At 34.6% G+C, this 20,349-nt stretch overlaps 1 protein-coding gene across 5 annotated transcripts in view; it reads left to right on the top strand.

Moving 5' to 3' along the window:
* The window catches only part of DPH6 (diphthamine biosynthesis 6), a 190,021-nt gene that overhangs the window by 152,573 nt on the left and 17,099 nt on the right, over window positions 1-20,349 (top strand). For all 5 annotated transcript variants that reach the window (XM_083864141.1, XM_083864142.1, XM_083864143.1 and 2 more), the window contains one exon: window positions 440-845. In XM_083864141.1, coding sequence (XP_083720267.1) covers window positions 440-845 — 406 coding nt within the window. The remainder of the gene's footprint in view (window positions 1-439; window positions 846-20,349) is intronic.

Here is a 20,349-nt window from a genome sequence, read left to right as displayed (position 1 = left end):
ATCTGAACTATATTTTTGCTGTATCTGAACTGAATCTTTAGTAGTCCGACTTGTAAAATAAAACACATAATTTACTGACTCATTTCTGTAGTTTTGGTAATTCCTACATTTTTTTATTCTTCAAAAACCTTTGGTACAAATAAAATCACCATGCACAAAAAGACTTCTTTTGATTGCAGAATGAGTGCAAAATAAATTATGATCATCTTTTTTCTTAATGGTACAGGCATAGTAGTGGTTTGAGATTGCAAAAATTAGGAGATACTGTCCGATAAATTCATGATTGCTCAAATGACTTTTCAATAAGGAAAGTTGAGGGGAAAACCAGTTTCCATGAAATAAATGTACTGCATATACTTTTTAAAATATTTTAACTAGAAATGAGCAACACTGATTTTTACAACTCTGTAATATGGACAATATTTTGTTTATCTTTTAGGTTGAAGATTCAGAGATGCATCATGATGAAACTGCACTATGTGGGTTGCTTGCTGTGGTTGTAATATCTCACCTACCTAGAGATGCTGCCATTGAATGGCATGTTGTTGCAGTAGTTGATGATCCACTGCAAAGAAAACATTTTGCAATGAAGATGTTGTCAGAGGGCTTCCAAATTGAGTGTGAATCTGTGGAGTCTAGTTCTGCATCTTGTGCATCAATCTCGGTACGCCTGAGCTTGATTTCGTCATCCACTTCTCACCTTGATTTAGATGGAGCTATTCATGACTTAGTTGCTATGTTTAAACAAGCTATGGACAAACTTTCAGAAGACTGCAGTGCCAGTCCTTTGTCCTTTAGGGCTTTCTTCAAGGAGCAGGTCTTTGATGCTGAAACCCTACAAAAAGGTAAGATTTACCATAAGATGTAATTTACCATTACCTCTTATTTACTTCTACATAAGATTTCATTGGAAAAAAAAATTTAGATGAGTGTTTCAAGGGTAGGTGGCCAAGAATGCCAATGGCATCCTGGCCTGTATCAGCAATAGTTTGGCCAGCAGGACCAGGACAGTGACTGCCCCCCTGTATTCAGCACTGGTGAGGACACACTTCCAATCTTGTGTCCAGTTCTGGGCTCCTCACTGCAGAAGAGACATTGAAGTGCTGGAGCATGTCCAGAGAAGTACAACAGAGCTGGTGAAAGGTCTAGAGAGTAAGTTATATGAGGATGGGCTGAGGAAACTGAGGGTTTTTAGCCTGGAGAAAAAGAGGCTCAGAGGAGACACTACTGGTCTCTACAACTGCCTGAAAAGAGGCTGTAGCCGGGTGGGGGCTGAACTCTTTTCCCAAGTAACAAGTGACAGAACAAGAGGAAAGAGCCTCAAGTTGCACCAAGGGAAGCTGAGTTTGCATATTAGGAATATTTTCTTCACCTAAAGGGTTATCAGGCATTGGAACAGGCTGCCTAGGGAAGTGGTGGAGTCACCACCCCTGGAGGTATTTGAGAGATGTGTAGTAGACTTGATGCTTAGGGGCATGGTTTAGTGGTAGATCTGGCAGTGTTAGATCTACAGCTGGACTCAATGATCTTGGAAGGCTTTTCCAACCCAAAAAATTCTACAGTTCTACAATTAAGATACATTGGTTACCAAGCATGTTTCTCATATTGAAAGGCTCTGTTCTTGGACCTCCTGAAGTCCAAACAGGATAAAGTTCTGGATTACTTTTGTTCTAATCTCACATGTGATTTGAGTAGAAGGCTGAATTATATGATCTTGCTCTAGTTATCCTTAGTTTCCATGCAATAGAAATACAGCCACCTTCGATTTCAGTGTAGGGAGAATCATTCTTTTGCTTAAAAGTGTTTGAACAGTTGTGCATTTGGTAGCCTCTTTTTGTCACAGTCTAGAACCATGTTCAAATAACCAATTTCTGTCTTCTAGCAGGAACTCTTTTGAGAATAAATAATGAAATAGCAATAAGGAAAAAGAATTAAAATAAGGAAATTATGTTGCATCTTCTGGAATAGAGGATGACTGGTTTTGAACATAGGTGGACTTTTGACTAACTTCTTTAAATAGAACTTGCTATCCAAACAAATTTGTTGGGTTTTCCCCCAGTGTTTATTTTTTCAGAATCTCATTCCCTTATCAAGTAAAGAAAATACGTACCAATGAATGTAATATTACAACTGCAATTTATTTCTTATGTTGTAGATCTGCATTTTAGGCTGTTCTCTATTTGGGACAGCTAATATTATGCAAGAGCACAAAAGCTTACTTTGTCTTTCAGACCTACAAAACTGGTAGACCATACTTGTATTGAAATCAGTAAGAACTTTGTTATCAAAAAGAAACAAAATCAGATCCTTAGTCTATATTTATCTCAAACATGCATGCACTTTAAAAATCCTTGCAGACTACAACTGATCCATATTAATTAGCTGACATAAATGTTAGCCCTCAAATATTCTACTGTCCTATTTTTTTTCTTAACCTGCAGCAGTTTTTGAAGAATATTCAACTTGACATTGTTTAATAGATTTAAAGTATAGGAATTGAAAGCTATAAAAATGTGGCATAGAATAAGCATATTTAATCCAGGAAGCAAGGAATGAACATATAGTCTGACAGAATGTTGTTGTTTTTACTACATCTTGTTTAAGAGCTAAAAAGAAACCTGATAAAACATGTTTCTGGCATGGGATTAACATTACTGTTTCGCCTGCTTTCTTTGTGGTATTTCTCAGGCCATAGAATAATTACTTCCAAACAAATTTCATTTGCTTTGTAAAATATATTTCTCAATATAATGTATTAATTGCACACATAAAAAAATTTGATTCCGTTCTGTTCATTTTATATTACCAATAGCGTATGCATAGAAAGATTTGTGTGCTTGTCATATATTCATTCTTGTTGTGTTCAGATCTCTGCACTGTCATAATAATTCCTGTCATTATACCAATTTTATCATTATCCCCACTGGTAAGAAATACATGCCTGCAAATCTGGAGAATATATAGAATACATTAAATATACAAGGAACACTAATTCACTGATGAAGAATTTTAAAATGAAATTTTTCTTAAGAAATTCTTCTTAAGAAAAATTTCTAGAAAGTTAATGCAATGGAAGAGTACGTGTGATATATATTGAAAAATAATTACTCAAATTAAAGTGATTGTTGCTGAAATGTGTCTTGCTGATAATTTCTATCTGTTAGAAGACTATATATATGTATATGTGTGTGTGTTTATACACCCACACACTTTTTCTGGTTCAAAATCCAAAATCTAATTATTAATATATTGTTAAGACATTCAAGTGCACTGGTAATACGTGTTCTTGGAGCTTTGTAAGACATCCAGTCTCCAGTGAAGAATCATTAGCCTTCAAAATGATGCAGTGTATTAGTGAATGATGTTCTTGACTGTCTTTTGCACTAGTAATATAATTCTACTTCTCATAATTTAAAATATACTCACACATATATATTAACTCTCAGTTAAAAAACTGTTGCGTGAGGTGTCCAATTTTTTCCCATTAATTCAGTATTCCATTGACAGTGTCCATAAGTAAGATGACATACTCTGTGTTTTATCTTCTCTGTTACTATTGGCAGTTTTTATTTTTGATAGGCAGGACTACTGACACTGTATATGTGCTTTAGTGTCCCAGTTTTAATACACCAGAGATAGTATTGGGTCTTTCTTTTCATTTGTAAATCTGCAAGCCTAATACACAGACCTTTACAAATTTTTGTTTCCTTAATGTGGCTGCCAGAAAGGAAATTATATTGAGAGACCAGTTTTTGCCATTTATTAATCCAGCTCAGGTAGTAGAAGTTGCTAACCATTTGTATGAGGATCCATTAGTGACACGTTTGATCTCTGACTAGTGTTAGACATTGTTAATCCCACAAGTAAATCTGTCCTTTTGGGTCTTCATCTGCCAGAAGATACATTTTCTACCGAGGAAAAATAATAATGTAGCAGGGAATAATAGACGCTTTTCATCAAATTATGTGAAACACATACAACAGGTATCTGTAATAGAATAGGTAGAAATTATGATGCCCAAAAATCAAGAAAGATGGTTAAGGAAGATAATTGCAGATTGGTGGATTTCAGGAGGACTTCTATCATGTCATAAGATTAGTAAATAGTCTTTAATAAATCTTGCAAGATTTTGAATTGAAATGTATTGTCTCCACTAGCAAAAGCACAGAAAAGAAATAAAGGTAGTATTTTTCTGATTAGAACTTAAAATCATTGGAGTGAAAGGAGCAAATAGTGCCACAGGCCTTCTCAAATGAGCCTCTGATTAGATAATACAGAGGGTTTTTGTATGAAGAAGTTACCATTTATTCAAAATGTTCCAAATAAATCTTAGAAATGTGTTGTTACCTGACACAGTAAGATGACAACCAGGAATATATATACTTGGCATATCATAACAGGTTATTGGAAATTATTACAGCCGGTGTTACGGATGTCAAAAGAAGCTAAAGGTTTGTAATGCAAATTGGAGACAGATAGCTTTCTGTCATCCTAAGAGCAGATATAAAGTTTTATTGAACAAAGTGTAGTACTGATGGTGAACTTCTCAGAGACAATCCCTCATAACATGTGAGAGCATTATGGGCACCGTGCTGAGACCACAGAACGTATTAGAAGTAGGAGGATTAGATTAAGCTGACATATATACTTAGTAAGATGCTGTTAAGCCTTTAGAAGTCTTTAACATAAATTTGACTATTTCTTTCTTGTTCTCATTCAAATATGCATTAATATAAACGTGTCAGGATGATTTGTTATACCAAGCAGTTGACTATATTATACTTCTATATAGGAATGATGAATGTTTATAAGTTATCACATTATGATTTAACAAACCATGTTCACAAGATGTATGCAAAATATTTTTGAATATTTATTTGAGAATAGAGAAGGTCCTGCATTCACCAGACACCGTATTACACAATGCCTTTTAATACTGAAGAAAAAATGGATGGAGAATATAAAAAGGCAAACAGGAATAGACCATCTGGTAGGAACACTAAAATGAATATATTAAGTACTGTTTAAAGTGGCTCTGCTCTCTAAATATGTAGGTCTAAAAGGCCCTGAGTTCTTATGAGTTTATCTAGTTTCAATGACACTATATATATTTTTTTAAATCTAATATTTAACATTTGTGATATTAAAAGTATAATTCAGCTTAACTGTAAAAAAATCTTACTTGTAATGGGACTTTTTCTTCTGTTGCAAGAGAAGCCCTGGTGGTTAGGCACTCATTTAGAGTCCTTGCAATGCCAGAGTAACACCCTGATGCATGTACAGCATGCAGCTTTGAAACTAAAGATTTTCCATCTGGTAAGATTTAAAGTATTTTATTTAATAAAACACAGCATTATCAACACATTTTCCACATGTTTTCCAAAACACAGTTTCCAGGACAGAGAGTGTGTTATGCAATGTAAATCTGAGAGAGGAGGAAGAAGATCACTTGAAGATATCAAGATGCATTTTTATAATAATGAATGTCTGTGTTCACTGAAGTCTGAAGTTTATTTTTTTTTTACCAATGTACTTTAAATTCGCACTGGAAATTTATTTCAACTTCACTTTCTTGATGGATATGCCATTATACAATGGGAAAAAATTCCCCATGGGGACAACTGGAATCTTAACCTTCACACATTTGTATGTAGGTCTACGTGTGAGTAATGTGAGTAATTGGTATTTACTCAGCACTTGTGAAGAACTACTCATGTGAGTAGAAACTGAACAGTAATAAGACCTCTTTACTGACTAACAATGAAGCAAGTAAATAAATCCTTTAAAAATGAAATGGCAGTTACTAGCTCAAGCTTTGCAGGCACTAATTAAAATGAAGTATTTTTTATGATTAACAGATATAATTTGACTGAACAAAAATACTTTTAAATGTCATGATGGTGTCTGAAATAGACTGGTAAACTTAAGCTTGGTTTTCTACTGAATTCTATTAATTTATTCTCAGTGGAAAATGTGAGAATTGTGAACTTGAAAGAGGAAAATTTAAAGTTTAATTTTTTGGGATTCCTGTCAAGAAAATATAATTTCCAGGTATAATAGTTCAAGCACCAAAAAAAAAAAGCTTTAGTACTTTGGGAAATTATTCAGCCTATAATATACAGAAGCAATCAGAAAATAGCGATTCATAAGTATGTTTGAAACTACATGTTTGAAATGACATTTTAAAAGAATAAAAGTAACTAAAATTGGTCTTGAGCCAAAGAGGTGGCATCTTGTTCGTCTACCCAAACTATCCAGTCAAGACTATTAATTAATGATTTATTAAGTGTCTGTTAAAATCCCAAAATTTTAAACTTTTCCTATTTTTGTCAAGGTTGTGCTGGTATTGTAGATGCATATTTTTAGCAGAATATCTCATATGAAACTATAGGGAAGGATTTTTGTGTTTGCTATCCAAGACATGGGGAGTTGTTTTAATGCTAATGTTGTCTCTCAACTGAATTTGGATGGAGAAGTGATTAATGCCTGTGAGGCAGCTTAAAGTACATTAGATCCTGCTTTAGGCCTTCTGTCCTTTAGGATGGGAAATTTATTTTTTAAGTGCACAGATACTAGATTGAGAAAAATTCAGCCCCTCAGTGCCAAGGCTAGGGACCAGAGCCAGAACTCGCTCCTATTCAGAGTAGACCACTCGTGACTTCTGAAGGTTATGATTGCAGAGTTGTACAAAAAAAAGCTTGACTAAAGCTTTAAATGGAAATAAATTATTTAACTCTTTGACCCAAGATTGATTTAGAATATACTCCTTATATCCTTGATACAGAACACTAACAATATATTGGTAAGGTTGTTTTAAGGTATGGTGTACAACTTGATGTGTCTTTTAGAATTCCTGCCACTAAAATCTAAGATACATTTATAGGTTACTCTATCCATCTATGTTTTCACTTTTTTTTTTTTTTTTTTTTTAAGTTCTCCTGACTAATTTGACTGGGGTTCAGTAGCTTTTCTAAAATAATTCATTCACTAAAATAATTATTTGTATAGACTTCAATTTTTGTATTGAAGATTTACATCTTTACTACAGGTGACCTGTAGGACAGAACACACCTATCAGAAAACAGACCTTTTGTTGAAAAAGTGATAGTTTATAAAGAAGAATTTCCAAAGTGATCTAACATGTTGAAAACAGATTTGGTTTCGTCACATATGCAGTTTGGAAGGTGCTAGACATCAGTGATCCAGGCTTTGCTGCTTAATGGTAATTAATATGTTAACTCAATAAATGTTGTAATTTGTTGAATTTGTTAAGCAGTAGGGTATACAATCAAAATCTTAAGAGAACAGATGTAAAGAAACTTATGGAATGAGAACTCAGTCTGTTCTGTAATGAGTCAAAAGGAGTAATTTGATAACTAGCTCTACAAGGAATCAGAACAAATTAATACCCTTCTAGAGAAATGGCATCTTCTTGACATGTCTAAGTGTACAAGATCTGTCCATAATGCAAAAATGTCTCTAAAACTGTATAAAAGTGCATTAAATGCATAAAGTACAAACACTTTTACTACAACAAAATTAATCTTGAGAAACTTTGTTTAGTGCTTTGTTGACAGAAAACAGCTATAAAAGTATGACATCAGCCTTGCAACCATTGCCAAATTTGTATCATCTGGTGTTTTATATGTGAGGAATATATGACCTGTCTAGCTATCCAGAAACCATTTGTTACAAACTCACTTTTTAAGGACACATCACAGATTAGTTTACAATAACATAGGCAGTTTTTCTCTGAGACTGTTTCAACATGCCAACATTTTGGTACCAATTCTATGATTCTAAATCTATAAACATTTGAAGAACTTTGATTTCTAAAGAACTTTTCATTATTTGTATAGATCCATCTCTATATTACTTTTTATTTACAAGTAAAGAAAAAAAAGTTTGATGGTGTTTGGATGAATGAAATTACATCTGACATAGTAAGTCCACTGAGTTTAAAACAAATGTAGGCTCAAAATTAACTGGGTGTAACATCCTGGCTGCATCCCTTGTTTTTATTAATTCTAGATATTTATTTAGGACCATTGCTTGAAACATAATACTGCAGTAGATGGACCTTTAGCATGACTAGCTTGTCTTTCTTCTTTAGTACCGAAATGCTTGCCATTTGCTCTTTGTCTGGCAAACCTAAAAAAGAGATCTATGAAAGAAAATACTGAATTTTGCAAGGAAGGACTGTGTACAGAGTTACACTTCCAAACAGTTGGCTGGCTGACCTTTGTCAGTCATTCTGTCACGTAACCTGTGCACTGAGAAGTATCAGTTCTGCCCAGAGCAGTAATTTGTATAATTCTCCAAGAGAAAAAGAGAAGGTGAGATGTCAGAACTAGCACTGACTGATAGCCAAAAGCCATCCATAAATCTTAGTTGAAAGTCTTCTACTTCCTCTCCAATGTCTCCTCTAGTTCTTCCTTCTCCAGTATCTCAAAGTTAATTTATTTCTCTAAGATCTTGCCTTTTGTCAATTGCAGACACCACTGATGGTACCTATCAGGTTTTGTCAGATGTCTTGACTATCATAAGACAAGTTGGTCTTTCCTTGTTGGGCCTTTTTCTTGAGACAAGGAGATGCTGAAAATCTTAACTTTTAAGGGTTCTAGTAAGTATAACAGTTAAATGGATAATGCCTTAAAATCCTTTTGTAAAGTGTCCCAGTGTCAGCCCTGTTGAAATCCTCGGTTCTACAAGCAGTAGGATATGATCTCTTCTTTGTCCAGATATATCTGTTTAATATATCTGATATCAAATACAGCTGGCAAGAGTCTGTCAACAATGCATCTGAGCAGTCTCTGAGGTTATCCAAAAAAGTTTAGCCATTTGCTTGGAGACAAACATGATTTTTTTGTTATCTAATGGCATTGAATAATTGTTTATATAAAGTTGTGAAGCTAAAAAAGAAGTCAAAATAATGTTCTGATTCAAACTCCAAAAGCGGGCAGAAACTTAACAGTATGAGAAGATGGTTCTGCAGGCAGAGTCTGATTTAGTAGCCTGGATATTGTCATTTGTCCATCTGGGTAATGGAAGCCGAAGAAGTTACTTTCCTGAAGTCTAGAGACAATATTGACACAAGGATTATTTATTGATCAGAGTGAAAAGTGATGAGATGCCTTTGTGTTTCATTGTCCTGTTGTTTCCCCTCCCCTTGGCCCTTCTCCATAGTCTGACATGTTTCTTTTCAACATTGAGAGGAGGCCTGAAGACAGAAGACAGAGTAAGGAGGGAAGGTCTGTTTGTACTCCACAGAGATTGTTAGAGCAAAAACGCCCCCTGTGTTTACTGCCTCTGGTGCATACTCAAAGTTGGACTTTGCAGCCAAACCTCACATCCTCAATACTCAGCTTACTGGTTTCATTGTTATTACTCAGTAGCATACCTTCTCTTGTGGTTTTTTATGCAAACTAAAAGATGCATATGCTTTCCTTGCTCGTGTTTTGTTTCTTGGTTTGGTGGGGTTTTTTTCCAAGACTGCTAAAACGTGGATCTGAATTTTGATTATTATTATTATTAAATTGCAATCCTTTAAATTCTGGGAAAAGTTATGACAGGAAAATGGTCTGAAGGATACTGCTTCATAATTACTGTCTAAATTTTAAAACTGTCACAAATCAGATTTATGTTTAAAATACTTTCAGCATGCATTTGTAAAGGACAGTTTCTTTGTTTTTGAAAATCCTCTCAAAGTTATACTCTGAGGTAGAAGCAAATATATAAAACCTGTGTTTAGAATCCATAAAAGTACTGTAATTTTGTTCAACCACTTTACTGCCCACAAATTGGGCTTGGGGTTTCATTGACTTCTCTGGTAAAATTATTCCTTTTCACCATGAAAAAGTGGAGAGGAAGGTTGTTTTCTTGTTCTTGCCCTCTGCACTGTAACATAATCTAAGAAAACAGCTGTAACTAACCATCAAAAGAAAGTATTTTGCCGTTGTCACACTTCATGTAATTAGACTTTGCATAATATATGTAGTTGTGCCTTTTTCTTCTTAAATTTTGGATAAATTTATGTTGAAAACAACATAAAGTCATTATGTATTAATGAGTAATTTCAATCCTTATTAAAGCAAGCAATGAAAAATCCACATTTTTTAACTTGCTTTGGACTTTTCTCAGCCTTTACAAGTAATGCATGGTATCAGCTGGGTTAAAATCCAATTAGTAGCTCTAATTCGTTGACACTGAAAGCACATTTGTAATACAGTCCCTTTAGTCATGTCTCTTCTACTTGCACTGATAAGTTTGAAGCATCAACATTGGAAAAAGGTAATTTTTTCCATTGTAGTAAACTAGAAAATTTCTTCTCTTTCTACATTACTTCTGAATGGCAAGCATGTAGCCAGTAGTTGGAGGGATGTCAGCTGGCATACCTGAAATACTAAATAGGATAATCACAGAAGGAGATCACCAAACTGGAGAAAGTCCAAAGAAAAGCCACTAAAGTAAAAGGTCATGCAAGTGGCACATAGAACAGAGGAAAAAATTCCAAAGCAACTGGCTTACTTCCACCTAGGGTAGAAGGTTCCACCTAGGGATGAAGCAAATTGCAGTCTTCCCTTTCCTTAATAGATATTGCAGAGAAGGAGAGGACTTTTTCAGAGGTGAACTATACCAGGATAAGGAGCAACAGTTATGAGTTGCAACAGGAGATATTCCAGTTAGACACAAGGATTGAATTTTTCTCCATGAGAGTGAAACCCCACAGGCTGTGGCAGTTCCACCTTGGAGATCCCGAAAACCTGACAGCACAAGGCCCTTAGAAAATTGGTCAAATGTCTAAAGTTACTCTTGCTCTGATCATCAAGGAGATTGGGCTATATGGTTTTCAGAGAGCCTTACCCCCCAGAGTTAGTCTGTGATTCCCAAAATTATTCTATGACTATAGATTATTATATAATTACAATGAATTGGCCAAAAGTAGTGGCATTTAACGGCAGATTCAGAAAGAAAGAAAACCTGATTCTGTCATTAATACTCCACACTCTTCAAAATGACTGCTCCCACTACCTACTTGAATAATAATTACTGCAACCAACAAGCAGGTTTTTCCTATCAGAGCATATCTTTGAAAGATAAATGGTTTTTTAGATGTGTCTGGACTCTTTGGTTTTGGTGTGAGTTGTTTTTAACTCATTTCTCTTTAGTTTGCACATTTGTGCTTTCTTCTTTCCATCTCTCTATCTTAACAGAATACACACAAGTTCAGAATTATAATAAACATTGGGATGTTATATAGCTAGAGTGTTTCTTATTAGAGTCTAAAAGCCAGTGTGCTTCCAGAGTATAATTCATTTGATAACGATTGAGACATCTGAATATGAGGGATCCTGTTATGAAGTTCAATATTTACATCATCAGTAATGTCATATATTCTCTAGGAAAAAACTTTGTTTTCCTCATTTAAGCATACTGGTTATATCATTTGATATGGGGCCTAGATACTAATTTGACTAGGGCTTAGTAGGTTTTCTAAAATAATTTTTAAATAATCTGTAAGATAAAATCTTAAACTATAAAACCTCTAGAGAACTTCAAAACTTTGTTCAAAACTTTTGCTTATTTGGACATAAAGACTTTAGGAACTTTGAAAATCAAAGTTTATTCTCTTCACCTAATGGTAATATTGCTGGATGGGGGAAAAAAAGTATTTTGTGGAAGGGGAAAAAAAGGTATTTTGAAGCTGTTGTTTCTGACATTTACAGAGTCCTGACTTGTTTCAATCATTCTGCCAGGAATGTAAGAGTTAGTAGTCCAGATAATTGGGAGAAATTAGATATAAGAAAAATCAGAGTATCTCACCTATTTTACTCTTAAATATATCACAGCTATATCACATCCATTTACTGATGCTGTGTATGTAAATTTGTTTGGATTGTACAAACAAGTTCCTCTTTGTGGCACAGAAGAATTGACTTTGTAACTTCACACAGGATAGCAGAATTATAGGGCTTTATGTTCATGAAGTTCCTGCCTTAAATTACAGATTCTCAGCACCTCTCAAAATGAGCTTCTCTTTAGAGGCAGTGCAATAGTGAGAACAGTTAAGTAGACCCCTGAAGAAAAAGAATAGTTTGTTGAAGTGCATGTCTTGCTCCAGAAAGGAGCCTGTGATCAAATCTGTTTGGAGATTGCTCTTCTAATGGCCATAATGTCATAATTTTAAAATAGTTCAGAGATCTTTTAATTTCCAAGCTTTTATGAAAAGAACAAACAGAAGCCAGCCTAAGGCATTTTCTATAGTTATATACATGGAGATAAATATATTGTAATTTAGCTGATTGCTCTTCTTTTTTTTCTGTGCATTAACTACATAGAATGAATGTGCTTTGAATTCTTTTGTATTGTATCATGTAGCATAACTTACCTGCTGTGATTTAATCAAGTATTTGGGTCACTCAAACTATAACAACAACAGAAATAATAAGAATTTCTATCTTTAGATGAGGCTTTTTAAAATTTTGTTGTCTTCTTATTTTCTCCTCTTGTGATTGTTTTTATCTGTGATAGTATGCAAAGTACCTAAACTTTCGATCCTTTAAAATTTGGAAACAGAAACCTCAGCTGTTTAACAGTGCTTTCATTAAAAGCGTTGCTTGTCATTTTTGGCTTCACTTGTTTCAGAATACTTTATGCAGGAGTTTTGCAAACTTGTAAAGCATGCTAAAATTTCATTTTTATAGAAACCATGCTGCATAATACTTCCTCACCACGGAAATTAATGCTTGTTCTGTAATAAGTTTAGCATAGGACGCATCTCAGAAAATGTCTTTGGCAAGTATGGATTGAAAGGAATACTTTGGTTTTAGGCAGGAGTTAAGCACATTGCTTACAATACTATTTTGCATTTGTTTTTAGAGACCATTTTAAGTTTCTAGTATTATGAAGTACATCTAAAAAATGTTATACTTCAGTTTTCATCCAAAATGTTATTTCCCTCTGACTGCAGCTCTGCAAACTCACCTTAGCTGCTTCTTAGTTTTCAGAGTTCTGCATTGGAAGTGTTTTGTCTATTCATGAAGTGGGACCAGCATGGCAAAAACTGCTCAGGGGTCTCCAAACTCATTTTTCAATGTACCAGTTGGAGAGACCATACCAAGACAGAGAAAGCAAATTTTACCCTTTTACTGCTGATGTTGTCCTTCACAGACCGTATCTCGTCTCTTATTCTGCCATCCATTACCTCACAGAAAGCTACTTGGAGATGGATAATTTTTCTTGCAAAGCCTAAATTATATAGGAACTAAACAACTCTACTTGATTTTCATGTAGTTGCAAGTTAAATTGCAATACAGGAAATTGGGGACAGTACGTTTTGCATCTTGAATGATCAGATTCAACACTATAGCTCTTGATACAGTTCTCAGGGAACAACCCTTCTGCCAAATGTTCACTGTTGCAAGAAAACAGACTAACAAACACACTATAATCCTTAACAAGCATTTTGTAAAACAACTGCTGGTGTTCCTGCAGCAATACTTGTTAGTTTTACCAGTTGTATTAAATTTGCAAAGTGACAATTCCATGTTAGCTCATTTGATAAATAGCCTTTGACCAGATATGAATTTTTTATCTCCTCCTAAAGGCTAAACATTTCTGCATGTTTGGAATTAATTGCATTAATTTCATTAATCTGTTTCATGATCTTAAAGCTCCTACGGGTGTTTTGATCTGGTGTTTGAGGTGACTTGCTTGATCATCCCCAAGCTTCATCCTGCAGTTGTGAACTGGAGTTGACTAGTTCACTAGGTTGACTTAAAGCTGTTTGACTGTGATTGTTGTTGCTTGTCTTCTTTATGGATCACAGAGTTTATGTTAGATAAAACTCCTAAAAAGTCATGTAATGAACAGGAAAGAAATAGAATTTGTCTAAAATTTGCTAAAACATTTTATTGTCCCTAAAAGCATAATCATGACCTTCTGTTGAAGTGGATAGAAACTTGTAGCCCCCAGGAAGCTTTCACACAGATTTCATTGCAAGACTGAAGCTAAAATGAAAGGCTGGATAGTTCACAGCCATTCTGCAGGCTGTGGACTGAAAAATTATAAGTACTGGAGTAAGTTCAAACTGTTAGCAATTAAAGAAAGACTGTGAACATTCTCAGTGTTCTTTTCTTGCATAGCTTGTTGAAAATTCATTAAATTCACCAGCATTAGTGTCATTTCCAGGGTAATATACAGCTTACTGTAGCAAAGAATTACCTGGAAGCAGTGATTCCACTGTTCTGACTTATTTCTAATAAACACATTAATTGTTTTGTGGATTTCCAATTTTATTCCTCAACTGTTTCTTTAGTAGTCATGTACTTACATACAAATGTTTTTAATATATGCCACTATTACCAACCTAAAAGCTATTTTTTTCTTTCTTGCATATTCTCATTAAGAAACCGACGGCTCTAAAATTCCGAGTTATGTTTCTCATCTTGTGCCTTCAGAGGTATCACACTGGTGTCTTGTTGGAATTTTGTAAGCAGCAGTTTTAGTGATGAAAAATGAAAAAATATTCCTAGCTGTATTACTTTTTATATTTTTTATCTCAGAAGACCTTAGAAAGGAGCTTAGTTTCATCACTTGAATTTTACTGAGAAGTAACCTGGAGACAAGAGAAGGAGGTAATGACTTATTCACGTTTTCTCAGTAAGCCTGTGACAGAAATTGAACTTTTGTCTCCTGAATTCCAGCCAAATTTTTTCTCAAGCCTACTCTCCTTCTGCACAGGAGCGCAGATTCCAAAATGTCAAAAGACATAAAAAGCAGACAATGTAAACAGGTGCAAATGAGCACACAATTCATAAAATTCTGGCTCCACATAAGTTGGTGGCAGAACTTCCTTCAGCTTTTATGAAGTCAGGACTTTCATCAGGTCAGACCATCTTTTAGAGAAAATAGTTCCATATTTACACTAATGGGTATTTTCAGATCTAATCTCTCTTTTTTTCCCCCCATATACAGTTTGAGTTACCATAGGTTCTCTAATTAAACTTGATATGTAACTTATAAATCTGAACCAGACCTTGAACCTATTCTTTGAATTCCTTTTGCTTTAAAGAAAAACATATATGTGCTGCCTGTTCTGAAACACACTAAGTTTAGTTTTTTTCATCATCGTTCTGACAAATCTGTGTTCTTGGCTTGGTTCCTTTGTATTTTCATTATATATGTATTGTTTTATCTCTTGGTGACAAAGTTCACTGTTACTTTTAGATACTTTCAATTAAATATATTTTTATTTGTGCTGTGACCACAGAGTAGGATGAAGAAAGATGTGCTACGAAAATATTTAAGCGTGTTTTGGATTTAGAGCATACACGTTTGCTATAAAAAATTAATGATAGCATTAAACATTACCACAAGCTAATTTCACTTAGTAAGTAATGAATTTACTAATAATCTGTGAATTAGTAATTAAAAGTTATATGAAGAACATGTTTTGCTCCTGACAATAAAGTTTGAGGTAGTGGCTATGGCTATTCAGTGTCTCTGATTTTATTTTTTTCTTTTTTAAATGATTAAATTTAGCTTTCTCCTTCTTCAAATATTAGTCTGTGGCAGTGGGTAATAAGAATGCACTGAGACATAGAAGGCAAGGAAGTGACTTGGTGTCAAAATTAAATAAATTGTAGTTCAACGGGAAGGAATTGGTGTCTATACCAGTGTCTTTCAAAAAGTATGAAAGAAAGTACTTTTCTTTCCCTAATGTTCAAGAGAAAGCTTACAAATGACTGAAATCCATAGAGTGAACCTTCATACAATCATAAAATAATCTCATGCAGTATATTGATGCTGATTTACATAAAGTCACTCTGGAGAGCAAGTGTTTTCTTGAACAAATTGTTTCTTGAGGACTATATTCCTTCCTTCTCCTTTTAAACTACTCATGAGAATTCAATTAATTCAGAGAATTCTGCCTAGTACCTTTCTTAATTAAAGCGGTTCCAAAACTAATGTGGCCTATTATTCCTCACAGGAGAGCCCACACTGTTTGGAGAGAAATGGTAGCCAGGATCTAAGACAGGAGATGCTTTTGAGAGATGAGAGAAATTCCACTGGCCATTGCATAAAATTGAAAAGGTAAAGTCAGAATAGGACAAAGTGATGTACAATGGCCATTTTAAACTAGTGGTAGTTTCATAAGAAGCTGCCTTCCTTTTCAAACTTTAGAGATGAAAAATACTGGTGAAAAAAAAAAATGCACCAAATCACAATATACTTTGCAACATATCTCCTGTAAAAATGTACTGCTTTAATGTTATAACAGTAAACTGAAAAACAGCTGATACAGAAATTAAACACATCAGCTTGTCCTGCAAAAGTTAAATTATTACTGGTTCTGTGTGTTGTGCCAGGGACCACTCTGGGTATTTCATTTTTCTTCTGACAGCTTGGATTCAGGAGTTTGATCAGGTTTTTAACAACGTTTGCTATAGAAAATATTTCATTCTACTGAGCTGACATACTGCTGAGCAATAAAAGATCCTAGCTTAGACAATATGGTAAAGCTGTGCTCAGTAGGGTAGATGCTGACCCATTGCATGGTAAAAGGAACTTCAATACCATGTAAATGGAGCTATAGATGAAGATATAGTCTACTCTTACTATAAGAGAATTAAACCTTGCTTATTAAAATTGTTTTGGTGTCTGTGATGAAGATTAAAGACAAAAAATTAAGCTCTTTAAAAAATACTGTGGCTTTAGGCCAGATTAGTCAATTTTTGCGTAAATAAGACTAATTTTAAAAGTAAATCACCAGCAATGTATGCACATGACCTGTAGCCATATTCATTGAAGAGCACCAGGAATGTGGAATTGCATAGGCTGTGCTCTAAGAATTCATAATACAGTAATGTAACCAGAGGAGCATTATCAAAAGTCAGTGATGTCATTGTATTGCATATATATATCTAAGTCTTGTTGTCAGAACTAATGTTAAAATCATGCTTCCATTATCCTTCCTAGTACAGTTATGTCAAACATAGTGTAGTACAAACATATGCCAAACTATCTTTCTCTACATAGACTATATTGTCTGATGATTTTCCTTAATGTAACAGGCCAAAACTATCAATGTGAACAGTGTTCCAGTCATTGGCATTAGGTGAGGAATATCATATAAATTTTATCAGTACTTACCAGAAGAAAATTTGTTTTACAATGAAGGTAGTGAAACACTAGAACAAGTTGACCAGAGAAGGGGCAGATGCCCCATCTCTGAAAACATTCAAGGTCAGGTTGGACAGGGCTCTGAGCAACCTGATGTAGTTGAAGATCTGCCTGCTCATTGCAAGAAAGTTGGACTAGACCTTAAAGGTCACTTCCAACCCAAACTATTCTATGATTCTATGATAAAAATTGAAAAACAGCTCTTTCTAAAAACATTTAATTTCAACCAAGTTGTAAGTCGTAGTTGAGAAGGCACATAATTGTCAACATTCAGTCATCTTTTATTTCTGACACTATTCTGTATTTATAAAAGCAAGTGATAATTTCATTTTTGTATTAATAACAAGCAAATAGTTTATATTGAGTCTTTATGCAAAATTTCATGGTATCACACTAATGATACCTTTCCTGGAATTACCTTAAGGCAATATAGCTTTGCTTTGCTGTGCTCTCGCTGGCTGACTTTATCTAGAAGAAATGTTCATTGATTTAAAGGTCACAGAGAAGTGTACAGGTTGAAAGACCTGATTCTAATTGATGTTTAATCAGTTTTGAACGAAAACCAAAAGAAAAAAGAAAGGCTACCAGCTGGGTGGTCCTATTTCGATCTCTTAACATAGGTGACTATGTGAAGTTAACTTTTTTGTGTCCCACCAGCTAATATAGTTGCTTCTTCTAGGTAGTTACAGCTATGTCTGTGATGGTATAGTGCCAGAAGACATTCCAAGTTGACAGCATTCTCTATACTGTCCTGTGCAGTTCCTCTCCGCAGCACTTGGTGCAGTCTACAGTAGGGTTATGGGCTGGACAAACTTCTGGGTCACTTAGGCCAAACTTTCATCTTTATTAAGGTGTATTTGTTTTTTTCAGTGCTTCCTAAAACCTTACCACTGGTCTTGGGATCATGATGACCTCACTGAAATTACTAGCTTTACCACTGATTTTGAATCAAGTCCAAATTATTTTCTTTAATCATGTTCCAAATTTAAAATATTTTTTTACTTTTCTTGTCTTGACTAAGTTTTTGGCCAAAAACAGATTAGCATGTTCAGCATTAAAATCAGCACCACAGAATCCCACACCTATGTGGGACAGTGTGTGTGGAAGAAAAGAACTCTCCAAACCCTGCAGGTCACTGTCATCCATCCACCTACAAGTGTCCCCAGTCTGGAGATTCAGTAGTTTGTTAAATTAATGTCTTTTCTGTAGCACTCTTCAGCAACATCCCTGTAGGCTACAAGCGTGACCTCTGCAGTCATGCTGCTACTGTTTGTGCATTCAACTGTTTAAAACTCTTTAGCTGAACCCCAGAATACAAGTGGCAAGCTCTTTCACCAAAAGGCTTTCCCCACTCCCAGCTCCGCAGTCTAACCAGGTCCTGTGCAGCAATCCTATAAATTTAGGGAAATATATCACTGTGAGTTAGTTCCTCTTGCTTTCACCAGAGCAGACAAAAGTTTACTTGGTGACCCTTAATTAATAATTGCATTAGCTAGAGCAGAACCCATAGATTAGTCTTGGCTAAATTTGGATTTTTAGGGCTAAAAGTATATGCATTTATCTTACCTAACGGTGTGTATATGAAGTGCTTGCTCCATAAAAAATTACTTTCTATGGTGCATCCATTTAACTCCATCAGCTACACATTGCCCACCAAATGTCACCACTAGAACTGCCAGTGACATGCATATCCTTGGGCAGATTTAAATAGCTTCCTTTATTTTAATTAACCTGTCAGAGAAGCCTTCTTCATTTCCAATACTTAAAATTAAGCTTGGCCTAAATTTAGCCCTGCAGCCATGATCTATTTGAAGACCAGTCCCTTTCACGAGGGTTTTGAAATGTCCTCACAGTTGCAAACATAAGAGGAAATGTAGACTAAAAAGTAGCAGATCTGAGTACAAAGCTTCCAATTTATATTGCTGCTTTCTAATTATAGCTGCTTTTTGTCTATTTCCTTTAAAACATCTTCTAAGCCAGAAGTACCAAGTGGCAAACTTCTGCATCTTTTTTAAATTAAACTCTTCTGAGCAATGGGAGTGACAAGGAAAAGTTTACTAGACTAAGAGATTGTAATATGTCTCTAAATAAAGTATGTCTAAATCATTCTGTTGTTACAACTGTTGCATTTTAGCTCCATTGTCTTTTATGAACATCAGTTAAATTTCCACTTGAAGCTGATGTTTTGAGACTGGAAAACCATCGCAGAAGAATTTGAAATAGGAAGGATTGGCTGACCATTTAATGTAAGGGACTGTGCAATGAAGTTGTTTGCAGTAATAACTCATTTAACCAGAGGCTTATTTAAATTCCTTGTTGCTTTTATTAAAAAAAGTGATGCAATTCACAGTTGCCTGGACAGCTCAGATAAGATCAACTTTGTCTAACTACCTAAAATAAGTTAACTGTTTTGTTTAACCTAATGACCTAGGGTTTTTGTGTTGGTTGACAGACACTTCTAAGGGACCCTTATCATATTTTGAAATGGGATTAATATTCTTTTGGAACAGAGGGTTTTTCATCAGGTGTTTAGCTTTTAAACTATTAAATTACATAAGAATAATTCCATCCTAAATTTAAAACAAAATCTGGTTTTGGTGCAAACCACTGGTTTTGAATTTGAATTTTCCTATTTTTAAAATGGTGTTTGCAACACTCATACTAATGAGTATGACTTATACTAATGAATCACCATAAATTCTTTTAAAGTAGTCCTCATAGATGCAAACAAGTCAGAATTAAAACAGTAATTTTGAATAGTGTGAATTGGGTCATTCATTTCAATGGACAAATCATTTTGGTAGATCTGTGCTGAAACATAAAGCTGTCGTTATAGATATCAGCCCTTCTTACTGTTCCATGTCTGATTCTTTTAGAGAAAAGCTCAGCTAATAACTTTATTGTGCATCTCAAACAGCCTAAATGTCATGTTTCATAGCTGCCACATTTCCCAGCCATTCTGAGTGCTTGACAAAATTTTGTATAAGTAAAGAATACCCTGGTCCTAAAAATGTGGTAACCTTTTAAATTACATTGATTTTACACTTGACTTTTCTAGAGTGTATCTGGCTCTTTTTCTTAGTAAGATAAAATAATATATTTCTTTAAGGAGCTGCAGAATTCAAAGCTTGAGAATATACCAGGTTTTAATAGGCCTATACAATT

The sequence above is a fragment of the Zosterops lateralis genome (genome assembly GCF_965231275.1).
Source record: "Zosterops lateralis genome assembly, chromosome: 6".
NCBI lineage: Eukaryota > Metazoa > Chordata > Aves > Passeriformes > Zosteropidae > Zosterops > Zosterops lateralis.
This window is presented reverse-complemented; position numbering and strand designations above follow the sequence as displayed.